Source organism: Mytilus galloprovincialis, chromosome 11, assembly GCF_965363235.1.
Source record: "Mytilus galloprovincialis chromosome 11, xbMytGall1.hap1.1, whole genome shotgun sequence".
In the NCBI taxonomy this organism is placed as follows: Eukaryota; Metazoa; Mollusca; class Bivalvia; order Mytilida; family Mytilidae; genus Mytilus; species Mytilus galloprovincialis.
In genome coordinates, this window is record NC_134848.1 from 53,690,929 (window position 1) to 53,707,539 (window position 16,611).

The 16,611-nt window shown below is 30.8% G+C and overlaps 2 protein-coding genes across 2 annotated transcripts; both read left to right on the forward strand.

The window, feature by feature from the left end:
* Positions 1 to 369: 369 nt before the first annotated feature.
* On the forward strand, positions 370 to 4,550 carry LOC143052381 (scavenger receptor cysteine-rich domain-containing protein DMBT1-like). The gene is made up of 6 exons (XM_076225387.1): positions 370 to 541; positions 1,375 to 1,547; positions 2,653 to 2,679; positions 2,965 to 3,115; positions 3,620 to 3,792; positions 4,464 to 4,550. Exons 1-6 carry the CDS (start codon positions 525 to 527, stop codon positions 4,481 to 4,483), a joined length of 561 nt encoding a protein of 186 aa, XP_076081502.1. The 5' UTR covers positions 370 to 524; the 3' UTR covers positions 4,484 to 4,550.
* A 2,581-nt stretch (positions 4,551 to 7,131) lies between these two features.
* On the forward strand, positions 7,132 to 11,306 carry LOC143051235 (scavenger receptor cysteine-rich domain-containing protein DMBT1-like). Its single transcript, XM_076224205.1, has 6 exons — positions 7,132 to 7,295; positions 8,129 to 8,301; positions 9,409 to 9,435; positions 9,721 to 9,871; positions 10,376 to 10,548; positions 11,220 to 11,306. Exons 1-6 carry the CDS (start codon positions 7,279 to 7,281, stop codon positions 11,237 to 11,239), a joined length of 561 nt encoding a protein of 186 aa, XP_076080320.1. The 5' UTR covers positions 7,132 to 7,278; the 3' UTR covers positions 11,240 to 11,306.
* The last annotated feature ends 5,305 nt before the right edge of the window (positions 11,307 to 16,611 follow it).

The following is a 16,611-nucleotide window of genomic DNA, read 5'->3' on the forward strand; positions in this document are numbered from 1 at the left end:
TTTGCAATTTTCTAAAGGAAAATCTACAAAAGAAGTTATACATAGCAACTTTACAGACCTTTTATCTTATTTCATATTTGCTTTAATTTACTGATAATATCTGATGAATGAACACAACATATCAACGTTTAGGTTATTTTGTAATTATTAAGTTATGATTGTGACAAATCTTAAATAACTAGCATGAAGCCGTATAAAAAACCAAAAACAAACTGGAGATAGATGCACTGCTTGTATTTTTTTCCTAAGTAATCAATACATATCTAAGTCAGGTTTGAGGTGGCAAGTACTTATGATGAAATGTAAGATTTGATATATTAAATTAAAAGCATAACATATCAAATCAGTTGAAGTCACTTATAGTTTTACACTGGTCAAAACGGTTTATACCTTTAATTATAGGGATCAGATTAGTAGGTGGGGCAGGACCATTTGAGGGAAGAGTAGAGCTTAATATAAATGGACAATGGGGAACAATTTGTGACAACAGTTTTGATTTACCGGATGCAGAAGTAATATGTAAAATGGCAGGATATTCTAGGTAAAAAATGCATTATCATTTTCTCTGTCTTTAAACAAGTTAAGCAACGATTAATAACATCGGAATCATCATTGAAAATATTGTAATGTATAATAAAACATACAATGTTTTAATCCAAAGTGGAATTCAGTTGGACCCTAATCAAAAATGTACTTGTTCAGTAAAAATGAACATCATACTCCAAAACAGATAAAGGTACTGAACTAATGTTACAATAAAACAAAGTTTTTTACCCATTTTTTTTTGAAGTTTGAAGTACCTTGAGCCAGAAATGAAAAAGAAACTTTCAATCGTTAAACAAATAGATAGACAAGCTACCTTTATTTGCATATCAGTCGGCTGTTCTGTTTCTAAAGATCTAACACAACTAAAATATTTCACTAGTCGTTGAGGACACGGCCACGTATCTGTCTTCCATAATTGTGGAATGTCGATTTCAGTCTTACTTTTTTATAATTCTGCATGTATATTGCAAAACTTTTAGGAATTTTTGTTTTCAATACTCTGCAACTTCGTACTTTTTAGTTGGCCGTTTTAACTTTTTTTTTATTCGAGCGCACGTCTGGCACAAAAAACGAAATTTCAATCCTGGTATCTATGATGAGTTTAATCAATAAGTAAATGTGAGTAATTAGAATAAACACTAGTTTATTGATATGCAAATCGTATAAAATATTAAGCTGCTAAATTTCGGAGAAATTGAAAAAGGTTAATTTCTTCCTCAAAACATTAGCACCCCCATACGTGTCCTTTTTGTCTTTTAAATTTTAAAATACTGTGTTTTTATGAATTTAAATTTTTATATGTTTATTTTTTCCAAACATTTAACAAAGGGCTTTGCAATCATTCACAACTGGTCATTTCGGAGTAGGAGCTGGTCCAATTTACCTTGATAGTTTACAGTGTAGTGGACATGAACGGCATCTTGATAGTTGTGCATCAAGTGGATTATTTAAAATCTCGAGCTCGTGTCAACACAGTGATGATGTAGGAGTAGTTTGTTTAAGTAAGTTTTATTTTAAGAACATATTTTATAATAACAATAAAGCAAATTACGTTGTTTTTAAATCAATTTCTTACTGTTGGACAGTTTTCTATTTGGCACTATAACTGTACCTTCTTACATTTGAATTGATGTATATGGTTAGCAACATATTGCAATACTTTGAGTCAAACATTTCACTAGTACTATTGCAAAAATTTTTAACGATAAGACGCATGATGTTCAACACACACTTTGAACATTACTATATCCTCATAGCATGACAACTGCATATAGCCTATAAACTACGCAGGTTGGTCGGGGTTTTGTTTGCCAGTTGATTATTAGTTGTATATGGCTTGAACTAGCTTTCAGTAACACTTGGTACTCATTTATCAGAATTTGATGTCTATTATTTTCGTGGGTTTTTTTATTTGCGCTTCGGACTGATCTTTTGAGGTCAGCAATTTGCAATGAGGTTTTGTTATACCACAGTCCCTTGATAGGAGATTGGTTGAAGTCGAAAACACTGTTATCCTCCTACACACATTAATCATGGCGTTGTCAGTTTGTTTAGATTGATGAGTTTGACTGTCCCTTTGGTATCTTTCGTCCCTCTTTCATGTCCGCCAAGGTTAGACAATTTTATACAATGGTTGTAATTTTTTCCTGTCTGTCATAGCTGTTTATAAGTTTTTTCTATTACAAATTATGCTGTTCTGTTTTTTTTTTTTGTTTTTTAAATCGTACCCCATTCTTCAAATAATGTGGATTGCGATGACTTCATGATTTGCCAAAGTCTGAATACAAAATTTTCAACCTGTTAGACATTTGTATTTTATTTACTATGTAAGTTCGTGTTCACATGTACCAACGAAACCCAAAAAACTGGTATAATATACAGTAATAGTTTTCATATAAAAAAAACATTCCAGAAATATAAAAAGGCAATATTACAAGAAATAGAACAGAATGCGAATAGGTGCCACTAAATGCCAAAAACAAGTAAACACAGAAACATGTACAAAAGTAAAGCTGATAATGAAAAATCAAATACAAAACAAAAACAACACTGATATGCACCTTCCAGGTTTTGTTTGTTAAATGAATTGTTTAAATATGTTTTCAGGCGGTAATAGAACAGACGTCGTACAAGGTATGTATATTTCATTGATATTTTTGTATATATTGAGATGTTAGTTTCACTTAGATAACAATACCTGTATGAGTTATATTGCACTAGAGGAATTCAACAGTTTTGTATTAAGGTGGAACTACTTAAAAGAAACGAAATATGCATTATTCATGTTATTGGTAACAAAAAAAACAGGTAAACACAAATTGAATATAAAAAAAAAAAAAAAAAAAAAAAAAACTGTGTCAAAGTCTGTTGATGATAACTTGAATAGGTGAATGATTGTGTAATAAACTTATGTTATAGGGGTCAGACTGGTAGGAGGTTTTAAACAATGGGAAGGTCGTGTAGAATTAATGGTTAATGGTCAGTGGGGTACCATATGTGGATATAGTAGCGGTTTTGATATAGATGATGCAAAAGTTATTTGCAGAATGGCAGGACTTTCCACATCTGGGTAAGAGTTTTTATATTTTTTGCTCTATTTCTGATTATTCTTGACAGCTAATGTACATGTTTTATGAGATATTAGATTTTACTCCAATACAAGACATTATTTTCACATGTATGGCTCTAAAACAGCACATTTTTATTCTAATTTAAATAATGATGTAATTTTTATGATTTCGTGTATCATATGTATGACTGTTGTATTCTGTAGAAAAAATGGGAAACGACCTCCATCAGCTATGCACGGAGCATATTAGTGAATTTTTGATGTTTATTCTTACAATATATTAAGAAAAAGTGGTATGATTGCCAATGAAATAACTCTCCACAAGAGACCAAATGATACAGAAATGAACAATTTAAGTTCACCGTACGGCTTACAGCAATGAACAAAGCCATTACCGCATAGTCAGCTATAAAAAGCCCCGAAATGACCAAAAATGTAAAACAATTAAAACTTATAAATCACATCGAGAACTCAACGATTGGTATCTTACTGTGTATTTTGCAGGAAGGTACAGGTGTTTCCAAATGCTTACTTTGGACGGGGTACAGGACCGGTGTTATTAAGTGGTTTGACCTGTGCTGGACACGAAGATAACATTGATAGTTGTGGATCGAATGGCTGGTACAAAACTAGTAGCTACTGTGGACATCAGTATGACGTTGGTGTATCATGTCCGGGTAATAATATTTATTATTCAATATTGATAAAATTTAAGGAGGGTTTTCTATAAGAATTGAATTTTGAATAAATTAACATTTTCACCTGCGAAAAAAGTGAATTCACCGCGAAAATCGTCGCGTGCTTTGACATACATACTGTTGGTAAAAAACAATATTCGATGTGCAATTGGTTTCGATAAATAATTGCCTTTACATTCATTTCTCTCGGAATATGGAATAAAACAATAATTGGCTTTCGTATCGAAAAATATGTTGTTTAATTGACATTGACCTCAGTGAATATCAGTTTTTCAAAAGTCATTAAACCACATACTTACCTCAAACAAAAGACAGTAATTGTATGCTATTTACCCATGATATATCATTGCAATGTGGTGAACTGACAAATTTGAAGTTAGTAAAAACATAAAACCATTCGATTTCCAAAATCAACTATGTGTGAGATAATCGGGGCAAATTTTCAGTATTCCACCAATTTTTCTAACCTTAATCTTGCAGACATATTTAAACCTGAACGTGTAATACTAATTCAGAAACAAAACACATTATCTTTACATATCATATACTTATTTATGTAATACAATAGTCATTGCTACTTTCTCAATGTTAATGTTTGATATGCTCTTGAATACTAAATTGTATGTCTAACTTCTTGATTTCTTTTACAGATGATAATCCATTCGGATGAAGCGTTATTTTTGGCATCACAGTTTGGTTTTATCATGCAAATATAGACAATAAAAATATGTTACAAATCTGTAAATGTTTTTCAAGCATGGATCAACACTTGGTTTTGTGTGTGAACCAGATAAAAACTGTGATGTGTGATTAGTGGAAACTGAAACAGTTTTTGGTATTAGTAGCTTGGAAATAACAATTTATAAGTCTGAGATGGGACAGAGTAGTGCATTAATAATCAGATTTAGTAATTCATTTATCAAGACACGTTTGATTAAAAAAAAGAAGTAACATACAAATAACCCAAAGTACAAAAAAGATACTTGCTAATCTTCTAGTCGTTCAACATAGATTTGTTCATCTAGGCATTTCAAAAGCAAATATTTAGTTCACACAAGGAACTGCTTAACATTGAGGTTGACTGCCATTAAACTGTAATTTAATATATTAACTTTTAAAACTTTTGACATAAAACGATAGCATCAGTCTGAAGATAAAAGCAAACGATACCTATAAGCTGTTGAAAAAAGTCGAAAACAAACTGACAATGCACTGGTAGAAAAAAAGACCAGTTAAATAAACGCAGCTTTCAGTTGTCTATTTTTTTGTTTTTTTGGATATAGTGGTGTTTGTCTTTTAGTTGTTTCGTTTCATAATATGGCTTTGTTCCTTTTGTGTCTTTCTTTTACACAATAGGCTAAAATGAATAATGTGTGAGCTAATAATATCAACAACGGGTACTTAAATTCTATCATGTATAATTTTTAAGAATGAGGTGAATTCAAAACGGAAAGTCTGTAATCAAACTGCAAAATCGACAGCTCAAACACATCAAACCAATGGATAACTGTCATAATACTGACTTGGGACTGTCATTATCTCATGAAATGGTAGATTATACCTGGTTTTGTAGCTAGCCAAACCTCTCACTTATATCAAATCGCACAGTTTCTATATGTGTTTATCGCAAGTTCGAAGTTGTACTTTATCAGGCCGTTCGGTTCCTTGTTTGATTTGTTTTACATTTGTGGTTTCCCGGCATTCAGCGCTTACTCTGTGGTATAGGTTTTTGCTCAATATTTAAACACTGATACATGGTTGTTTCATTTGCAATTATACCACATCTGCCAATACCAATCTGGTAATACGTTACAATAAATTTTTAATTGCAATATTTACCTCAAGTCAAAACATACTTCAAAAGACACAAAGAAGTTTAGCTTAAAAACTTTTAGATAAGTGGTTATTTCGTGTACAAATACATAATTTGGACGGATTTTCAATTTTGTCAAATGACTTGTATGCTATTTGCGTTTATTGAGCTTTTTTCCTATCACAATTCTTGGTGAAAAGGATGATGTTCTAATAATTGATTAATAACAGAAATTGTATTTATGATGACGTTGGTGTACCAGCCCAGTGGTCAACACTTCGGTGCTGACATGAATATCAACAATGTGGTAATTTTTATAAATTTCCTGTTTACAAAACTTTGCATTTTTCGAAAACTAAGGATTTTCTTATCCCAGGAATAGATTAACGAAGCCGTATTTGGCACAACTTTTTTAGAATTTTGGATCCTCATTGCTCTTCAAGTTTGAACTTGTTTGGCTTTATAAATATTTTGATATGAGCGTCATTGATAAGTCTTTTGACATCAACACAATGACAGATTGTTTAAATACCGAGCCGCGTAAAATGAATATTACCAAGAAATGTCTAAACGGTAAAAGAAATAATTTACCAAGAAAATAAAAAAAGAATAATATAACATAAAGATGATTCACACTTTCAGCGTCTATAATCTATACCATCGTGTTATTGTGCAGTTGATAATGAATATTTATCGACAAGGTATTGGTCGTTTTTTGTTTTAGAAAAAATCTTCTTTGACTTACACGTGGTTCATTTATTTTCTGCTTTCTGCTCAGACACTAGTAAATGCATGTTAGAAGTGAACTTTGTTTAATACGAATTAATATATTATAGGTGTAACAATGATCTCTTTAATCATTTGTTTATGTATCAAATTAAGTATAATTCTTCTTTTAGAATGAAATTGTTGATGTCATCATATTCTGTTTTTATTTTACAAACATTTCTGAATTAAGGTGTTGTATAAGTTTCCAAATTGTTTGCTTGTAATGTTAATTTCATTTTACTAGCTATAACTTAATAACTACATTTTTATTGGAATATAATGCAATTAGTTTGGACATTTGTACTGCTTTTTTATATCGTTTTTAATATTCAATATTCCTAAACATGTTTTAATATTAAATTTGCAATTTTCTAAAGGAAAATCTACAAAAGAAGTTATACATAGCAACTTTACAGACCTTTTATCTTATTTCATATTTGCTTTAATTTACTGATAATATCTGATGAATGAACACAACATATCAACGTTTAGGTTATTTTGTAATTATTAAGTTATGATTGTGACAAATCTTAAATAACTAGCATGAAGCCGTATAAAAAACCAAAAACAAACTGGAGATAGATGCACTGCTTGTATTTTTTTCCTAAGTAATCAATACATATCTAAGTCAGGTTTGAGGTGGCAAGTACTTATGATGAAATGTAAGATTTGATATATTAAATTAAAAGCATAACATATCAAATCAGTTGAAGTCACTTATAGTTTTACACTGGTCAAAACGGTTTATACCTTTAATTATAGGGATCAGATTAGTAGGTGGGGCAGGACCATTTGAGGGAAGAGTAGAGCTTAATATAAATGGACAATGGGGAACAATTTGTGACAACAGTTTTGATTTACCGGATGCAGAAGTAATATGTAAAATGGCAGGATATTCTAGGTAAAAAATGCATTATCATTTTCTCTGTCTTTAAACAAGTTAAGCAACGATTAATAACATCGGAATCATCATTGAAAATATTGTAATGTATAATAAAACATACAATGTTTTAATCCAAAGTGGAATTCAGTTGGACCCTAATCAAAAATGTACTTGTTCAGTAAAAATGAACATCATACTCCAAAACAGATAAAGGTACTGAACTAATGTTACAATAAAACAAAGTTTTTTACCCATTTTTTTTTGAAGTTTGAAGTACCTTGAGCCAGAAATGAAAAAGAAACTTTCAATCGTTAAACAAATAGATAGACAAGCTACCTTTATTTGCATATCAGTCGGCTGTTCTGTTTCTAAAGATCTAACACAACTAAAATATTTCACTAGTCGTTGAGGACACGGCCACGTATCTGTCTTCCATAATTGTGGAATGTCGATTTCAGTCTTACTTTTTTATAATTCTGCATGTATATTGCAAAACTTTTAGGAATTTTTGTTTTCAATACTCTGCAACTTCGTACTTTTTAGTTGGCCGTTTTAACTTTTTTTTTATTCGAGCGCACGTCTGGCACAAAAAACGAAATTTCAATCCTGGTATCTATGATGAGTTTAATCAATAAGTAAATGTGAGTAATTAGAATAAACACTAGTTTATTGATATGCAAATCGTATAAAATATTAAGCTGCTAAATTTCGGAGAAATTGAAAAAGGTTAATTTCTTCCTCAAAACATTAGCACCCCCATACGTGTCCTTTTTGTCTTTTAAATTTTAAAATACTGTGTTTTTATGAATTTAAATTTTTATATGTTTATTTTTTCCAAACATTTAACAAAGGGCTTTGCAATCATTCACAACTGGTCATTTCGGAGTAGGAGCTGGTCCAATTTACCTTGATAGTTTACAGTGTAGTGGACATGAACGGCATCTTGATAGTTGTGCATCAAGTGGATTATTTAAAATCTCGAGCTCGTGTCAACACAGTGATGATGTAGGAGTAGTTTGTTTAAGTAAGTTTTATTTTAAGAACATATTTTATAATAACAATAAAGCAAATTACGTTGTTTTTAAATCAATTTCTTACTGTTGGACAGTTTTCTATTTGGCACTATAACTGTACCTTCTTACATTTGAATTGATGTATATGGTTAGCAACATATTGCAATACTTTGAGTCAAACATTTCACTAGTACTATTGCAAAAATTTTTAACGATAAGACGCATGATGTTCAACACACACTTTGAACATTACTATATCCTCATAGCATGACAACTGCATATAGCCTATAAACTACGCAGGTTGGTCGGGGTTTTGTTTGCCAGTTGATTATTAGTTGTATATGGCTTGAACTAGCTTTCAGTAACACTTGGTACTCATTTATCAGAATTTGATGTCTATTATTTTCGTGGGTTTTTTTATTTGCGCTTCGGACTGATCTTTTGAGGTCAGCAATTTGCAATGAGGTTTTGTTATACCACAGTCCCTTGATAGGAGATTGGTTGAAGTCGAAAACACTGTTATCCTCCTACACACATTAATCATGGCGTTGTCAGTTTGTTTAGATTGATGAGTTTGACTGTCCCTTTGGTATCTTTCGTCCCTCTTTCATGTCCGCCAAGGTTAGACAATTTTATACAATGGTTGTAATTTTTTCCTGTCTGTCATAGCTGTTTATAAGTTTTTTCTATTACAAATTATGCTGTTCTGTTTTTTTTTTTTGTTTTTTTTAAATCGTACCCCATTCTTCAAATAATGTGGATTGCGATGACTTCATGATTTGCCAAAGTCTGAATACAAAATTTTCAACCTGTTAGACATTTGTATTTTATTTACTATGTAAGTTCGTGTTCACATGTACCAACGAAACCCAAAAAACTGGTATAATATACAGTAATAGTTTTCATATAAAAAAAACATTCCAGAAATATAAAAAGGCAATATTACAAGAAATAGAACAGAATGCGAATAGGTGCCACTAAATGCCAAAAACAAGTAAACACAGAAACATGTACAAAAGTAAAGCTGATAATGAAAAATCAAATACAAAACAAAAACAACACTGATATGCACCTTCCAGGTTTTGTTTGTTAAATGAATTGTTTAAATATGTTTTCAGGCGGTAATAGAACAGACGTCGTACAAGGTATGTATATTTCATTGATATTTTTGTATATATTGAGATGTTAGTTTCACTTAGATAACAATACCTGTATGAGTTATATTGCACTAGAGGAATTCAACAGTTTTGTATTAAGGTGGAACTACTTAAAAGAAACGAAATATGCATTATTCATGTTATTGGTAACAAAAAAAACAGGTAAACACAAATTGAATATAAAAAAAAAAAAAAAAAAAAAAAAAACTGTGTCAAAGTCTGTTGATGATAACTTGAATAGGTGAATGATTGTGTAATAAACTTATGTTATAGGGGTCAGACTGGTAGGAGGTTTTAAACAATGGGAAGGTCGTGTAGAATTAATGGTTAATGGTCAGTGGGGTACCATATGTGGATATAGTAGCGGTTTTGATATAGATGATGCAAAAGTTATTTGCAGAATGGCAGGACTTTCCACATCTGGGTAAGAGTTTTTATATTTTTTGCTCTATTTCTGATTATTCTTGACAGCTAATGTACATGTTTTATGAGATATTAGATTTTACTCCAATACAAGACATTATTTTCACATGTATGGCTCTAAAACAGCACATTTTTATTCTAATTTAAATAATGATGTAATTTTTATGATTTCGTGTATCATATGTATGACTGTTGTATTCTGTAGAAAAAATGGGAAACGACCTCCATCAGCTATGCACGGAGCATATTAGTGAATTTTTGATGTTTATTCTTACAATATATTAAGAAAAAGTGGTATGATTGCCAATGAAATAACTCTCCACAAGAGACCAAATGATACAGAAATGAACAATTTAAGTTCACCGTACGGCTTACAGCAATGAACAAAGCCATTACCGCATAGTCAGCTATAAAAAGCCCCGAAATGACCAAAAATGTAAAACAATTAAAACTTATAAATCACATCGAGAACTCAACGATTGGTATCTTACTGTGTATTTTGCAGGAAGGTACAGGTGTTTCCAAATGCTTACTTTGGACGGGGTACAGGACCGGTGTTATTAAGTGGTTTGACCTGTGCTGGACACGAAGATAACATTGATAGTTGTGGATCGAATGGCTGGTACAAAACTAGTAGCTACTGTGGACATCAGTATGACGTTGGTGTATCATGTCCGGGTAATAATATTTATTATTCAATATTGATAAAATTTAAGGAGGGTTTTCTATAAGAATTGAATTTTGAATAAATTAACATTTTCACCTGCGAAAAAAGTGAATTCACCGCGAAAATCGTCGCGTGCTTTGACATACATACTGTTGGTAAAAAACAATATTCGATGTGCAATTGGTTTCGATAAATAATTGCCTTTACATTCATTTCTCTCGGAATATGGAATAAAACAATAATTGGCTTTCGTATCGAAAAATATGTTGTTTAATTGACATTGACCTCAGTGAATATCAGTTTTTCAAAAGTCATTAAACCACATACTTACCTCAAACAAAAGACAGTAATTGTATGCTATTTACCCATGATATATCATTGCAATGTGGTGAACTGACAAATTTGAAGTTAGTAAAAACATAAAACCATTCGATTTCCAAAATCAACTATGTGTGAGATAATCGGGGCAAATTTTCAGTATTCCACCAATTTTTCTAACCTTAATCTTGCAGACATATTTAAACCTGAACGTGTAATACTAATTCAGAAACAAAACACATTATCTTTACATATCATATACTTATTTATGTAATACAATAGTCATTGCTACTTTCTCAATGTTAATGTTTGATATGCTCTTGAATACTAAATTGTATGTCTAACTTCTTGATTTCTTTTACAGATGATAATCCATTCGGATGAAGCGTTATTTTTGGCATCACAGTTTGGTTTTATCATGCAAATATAGACAATAAAAATATGTTACAAATCTGTAAATGTTTTTCAAGCATGGATCAACACTTGGTTTTGTGTGTGAACCAGATAAAAACTGTGATGTGTGATTAGTGGAAACTGAAACAGTTTTTGGTATTAGTAGCTTGGAAATAACAATTTATAAGTCTGAGATGGGACAGAGTAGTGCATTAATAATCAGATTTAGTAATTCATTTATCAAGACACGTTTGATTAAAAAAAAGAAGTAACATACAAATAACCCAAAGTACAAAAAAGATACTTGCTAATCTTCTAGTCGTTCAACATAGATTTGTTCATCTAGGCATTTCAAAAGCAAATATTTAGTTCACACAAGGAACTGCTTAACATTGAGGTTGACTGCCATTAAACTGTAATTTAATATATTAACTTTTAAAACTTTTGACATAAAACGATAGCATCAGTCTGAAGATAAAAGCAAACGATACCTATAAGCTGTTGAAAAAAGTCGAAAACAAACTGACAATGCACTGGTAGAAAAAAAGACCAGTTAAATAAACGCAGCTTTCAGTTGTCTATTTTTTTGTTTTTTTGGATATAGTGGTGTTTGTCTTTTAGTTGTTTCGTTTCATAATATGGCTTTGTTCCTTTTGTGTCTTTCTTTTACACAATAGGCTAAAATGAATAATGTGTGAGCTAATAATATCAACAACGGGTACTTAAATTCTATCATGTATAATTTTTAAGAATGAGGTGAATTCAAAACGGAAAGTCTGTAATCAAACTGCAAAATCGACAGCTCAAACACATCAAACCAATGGATAACTGTCATAATACTGACTTGGGACTGTCATTATCTCATGAAATGGTAGATTATACCTGGTTTTGTAGCTAGCCAAACCTCTCACTTATATCAAATCGCACAGTTTCTATATGTGTTTATCGCAAGTTCGAAGTTGTACTTTATCAGGCCGTTCGGTTCCTTGTTTGATTTGTTTTACATTTGTGGTTTCCCGGCATTCAGCGCTTACTCTGTGGTATAGGTTTTTGCTCAATATTTAAACACTGATACATGGTTGTTTCATTTGCAATTATACCACATCTGCCAATACCAATCTGGTAATACGTTACAATAAATTTTTAATTGCAATATTTACCTCAAGTCAAAACATACTTCAAAAGACACAAAGAAGTTTAGCTTAAAAACTTTTAGATAAGTGGTTATTTCGTGTACAAATACATAATTTGGACGGATTTTCAATTTTGTCAAATGACTTGTATGCTATTTGCGTTTATTGAGCTTTTTTCCTATCACAATTCTTGGTGAAAAGGATGATGTTCTAATAATTGATTAATAACAGAAATTGTATTTATGATGACGTTGGTGTACCAGCCCAGTGGTCAACACTTCGGTGCTGACATGAATATCAACAATGTGGTAATTTTTATAAATTTCCTGTTTACAAAACTTTGCATTTTTCGAAAACTAAGGATTTTCTTATCCCAGGAATAGATTAACGAAGCCGTATTTGGCACAACTTTTTTAGAATTTTGGATCCTCATTGCTCTTCAAGTTTGAACTTGTTTGGCTTTATACATATTTTGATATGAGCGTCATTGATAAGTCTTATGACGAAACGCGCGTCTGGCGTACTAAATTATTATCCTGGTACCTTTGATAACTTTATGTCCAGGTCAAAGTTGTTTAGTCCAAGTTAACATATATGAAGAAGTAAAGCCATGAGTTTCAATTTAATGAAAGGTCATTTTAGTGATACAGATTATGGAACTCTGATATAATATATTAAAAATATGACTTTTAATAAATTCCATATTCAAATAGTCATTTTTATAAAAGAAGTAAAGTTTGTAATGGTACTTAGCCACATGTGTTATACACATCGTAACAATATTGTCGCCGTAAACGAATGCTTTGAAGCCCCAGTGGATATGTGGTAATTATACAATTAGTATCAGAGTAAATGACGAAAAACTATCAACAAATAGACAGAAAACATCATCTCAAGGATTGTGAAAATTATTCCTCATTCCTCATTTCACAACAATGACGTTACATAGAAATAACATATACGACGGTCACCATACGTCCTTCAAAAATGCCCTAACACCAAACACCTGTCATGATCCTTACAAATAGTATGTACCACCCACCTCTGAAACAAAATACAGCATGAACCTTAATCTAGTCTTTGTTTAAATGGCAGCTTTGCCAAATATTTAAAAAAAAAATGAAAAATGTCACTTTCGATGTAGTTTTATGTAAAGACTGTATGATATGTTAAAAGGAGGACAACTTTTCCATTTTTAATAAATTTTAGCCATTGTGTATTGACATAAAAAAAAATATGCGTAAGAATTGTTATTTATGAATAATTTTACGGTCAAGTAAATATGTATTCATATAATGATGCAGAATAGATACAAAATATTTTAAATATGAAAAACAGAAGCTTAAACCAAAATTCATAAAATTCACATTTACATACTGTATATTGGTTATGTTGTTTCAGGATAAACCAATATTTCAATGATATGTGATACATTCTAGTAAATTTTAGAAAAAGGATACCACCGAAAATAGAAGTTCTGCCTTATATCTTGATCTTTTTTTTGACAATATTGATACAGATGGTCGAATCAGCAGTTACATACCTTCTGTCTGTACATATGAGGATGATGGTGTGAATAGGGGTTTTCAATATTTCCCTCTTCTTCGTACTTTTTGCACATTCATCTGTCTCTATTTCTTATATTTGTGCCTCTCATCGCCTCCCTTTTTTTGGGGGGTATATTTTTCTCTTTTCTTTATATTTATGCCCATTATCATCTTTGTTATAAACCCCTATTCGCACCCTTTTTTAAAGCGTTTGCATATATTTCTTCAAATTCGTTGTACTCGTGCATGGTAACACTATACGAGCTTTTTCTTCAAGGGGTGCTCCTTACAAAAAAATCCTGTTAGATTATTATGAGGAAGGGCTACTAAAATCGGTACTTATTAAGTTGTACCATAAAAATTACGAGATTGTTGAGCATTACGATGTGTCGGTGTCTCTAATATTTTCTTACTTATTCGCAGGTATATAACACATTCTTGGAATAGTTAACCATGATTCATAGTCTAAATGGGAATTTCTATGATGAATTGTTGATAAGAAATACAGATGTTAATTATTTGCTAAAATATTTGGCAAGAATAAAAAAAAACAATAAGGGTATAGTATTCTGAAAACTTGCATCTTCTGTTGTTTCAATCTTTTCTGGATTTATTGACGAATTCACTTTTCTGGATTTATTGGCGAATTACATGTGTTGATTTAACCTATAACATCAATTGGCTATTCACGAATTGATAAGTATAATAAGCTGAACTAGTTGCTTGTGCTTGTTTTTTTTTCCCTTTATCTTCAATCACGGTATCTTACTAAACACATCATCAATATTTAAGGCAATAGACTATGACAAAATATTTTCTAAAGTGACAGTAAAAATCAATATATATATTAGTATAATAATCATTTGCATGAATTGGATTCAGCTTATTAATGTGAAGAATGAAAATAAGAATTAGCAATATAAGCGGCAAACTTTTTTGTATAAAAACATCAATTTCCATGATTTATTTCAATCAAAGATAATTGTTGTTGTGTACAATTTGTATCTGTGGAACACATCTTTTCCTTTTTTACATGAGGCGTAATTGTAGACACACTCAGATATTTCATTACTATATATTTTCTTACACTTCTGAGTAAGCAGTATAATCAAACTCCGTTAGAACTGTTGAACTGATCATGTATTGAGTTGGTTCATACAACTAAAAAGAAAACCAAAATAAACAATCAGCTAATTCGGATAATGATACAGAATACTGATGATAACAGGAGATAGACTAATTCATATATATGTAACTGTGAATATTTCGAGAAAAACCATAATACTTTAGATAATATTAGTTTTTCAAATTCACAATTATTTGTCCTTTGAATCATTCATTTTTTTTTTTTTGCGTAGAAAAAAAACACTGTTAAGTTATAGAATCATTTGCAAAATAAATGAGGTACCATTGTATTGGTGAAAAAGAATTGAAATAATTTTTGCCTATGCTTCTTCACTCATGGAATGTGGTAATATGCATTTATGCTGGCATGTGAAGATTTTGTATTAAGTATAGGTTTTAAGTGTTTGTTTTTATTCTGTGGTAAGTCACCACTTCGTTGTTGACATGAACATCAATTGCAAGGTCATTTTTATAAATTTAGTGTTTGCAAAAGTAAGAATTACCAGTATTTGGCACCACTTTTTACAATTTTGGGTCACCAAAAATCTTCAACTTTGAACTTGTTTGGCTGTCCTTACTTTTTTTATCAGAGTGTCACTGGTGAGTCTTATGTAGACGAAACGCACGTATGGTATATTAAATTATAAGCCTAGAACCTTTGATTGCTATAAGCATATCCAAATTTCCTATTGTAATGTATTTTGGTGTATTTCTTTGTCCTGAATATTCATGCATTTTTGTACTGTAGTCCTGACATGTAATGTTGTCATTTGATCTTTGACATCTATTCTTTTTTTTCTTCCGACTCAAAGTACAACATGCTGAAAAAACTGATAGCAACATCTCATAAAACGTTAATAACACATTGAAACAAGTCCTCTGTTAATGTATACATGTATTGTTGTTCTAGATTTATTAATATGGCATACAAAAATTTGTTAATTTTAAGGTTACCGAAACCATTTACTATATTAACATATCAAATACTCAATGGAGTACTTATGTGTTTGCTATGATTACAATTTTTTTCTAGACTATTTGTGTTTCAATTTGATCTTATTTTAGTGCAAGCTGGTTATTTACAGCTTCAAAGCATGTTTAAGGATACTTCATATTTCACATGTTTAAAAACAAAACATCAAAACTCAGAGGAGGGAGGGAGGAAGACATATATCAAATGCATTTCAAATCTATGGAAAAGGAAGGGGTATATTGAATACACATCATAGTATTATATGCAGAAACTAATTATCAAATAATTGTAAAAAGAAATGATAATACCGCTCATTCTTAACTTCAAATTCAGGTAACTGAAAAGAGTAGCAATGCTTTACATAACTTAGGGGCTGGATGAGGTTTACCAAATGAAGACAAAGTTCTATTTAAATGATGAATAGAGGAAAACAGGCAAATAATATAAAGAAAAGAGAATATTGGGAATGAAAAGTATGAGAATAATTATTTAATTGTAAAGACATTTTCCTCACAATTTTACAGAGCAAATGTTTGTTTAGAATAAAAGATATAGAAATATGCCTTTAGAATTAAAAGAATACAG

Excerpts from the sequence above, each read along its gene's own strand:
- LOC143052381 (XM_076225387.1), top strand. Across the intron at positions 2,680-2,964 it reads TAGAACAGACGTCGTACAAG|GGGTCAGACTGGTAGGAGGT; the intron begins GTATGTATATTT and ends CTTATGTTATAG. Across the intron at positions 3,793-4,463 it reads CGTTGGTGTATCATGTCCGG|ATGATAATCCATTCGGATGA; the intron begins GTAATAATATTT and ends TTTCTTTTACAG.
- LOC143051235 (XM_076224205.1), top strand. Across the intron at positions 8,302-9,408 it reads TGTAGGAGTAGTTTGTTTAA|GCGGTAATAGAACAGACGTC; the intron begins GTAAGTTTTATT and ends ATATGTTTTCAG. Across the intron at positions 10,549-11,219 it reads CGTTGGTGTATCATGTCCGG|ATGATAATCCATTCGGATGA; the intron begins GTAATAATATTT and ends TTTCTTTTACAG.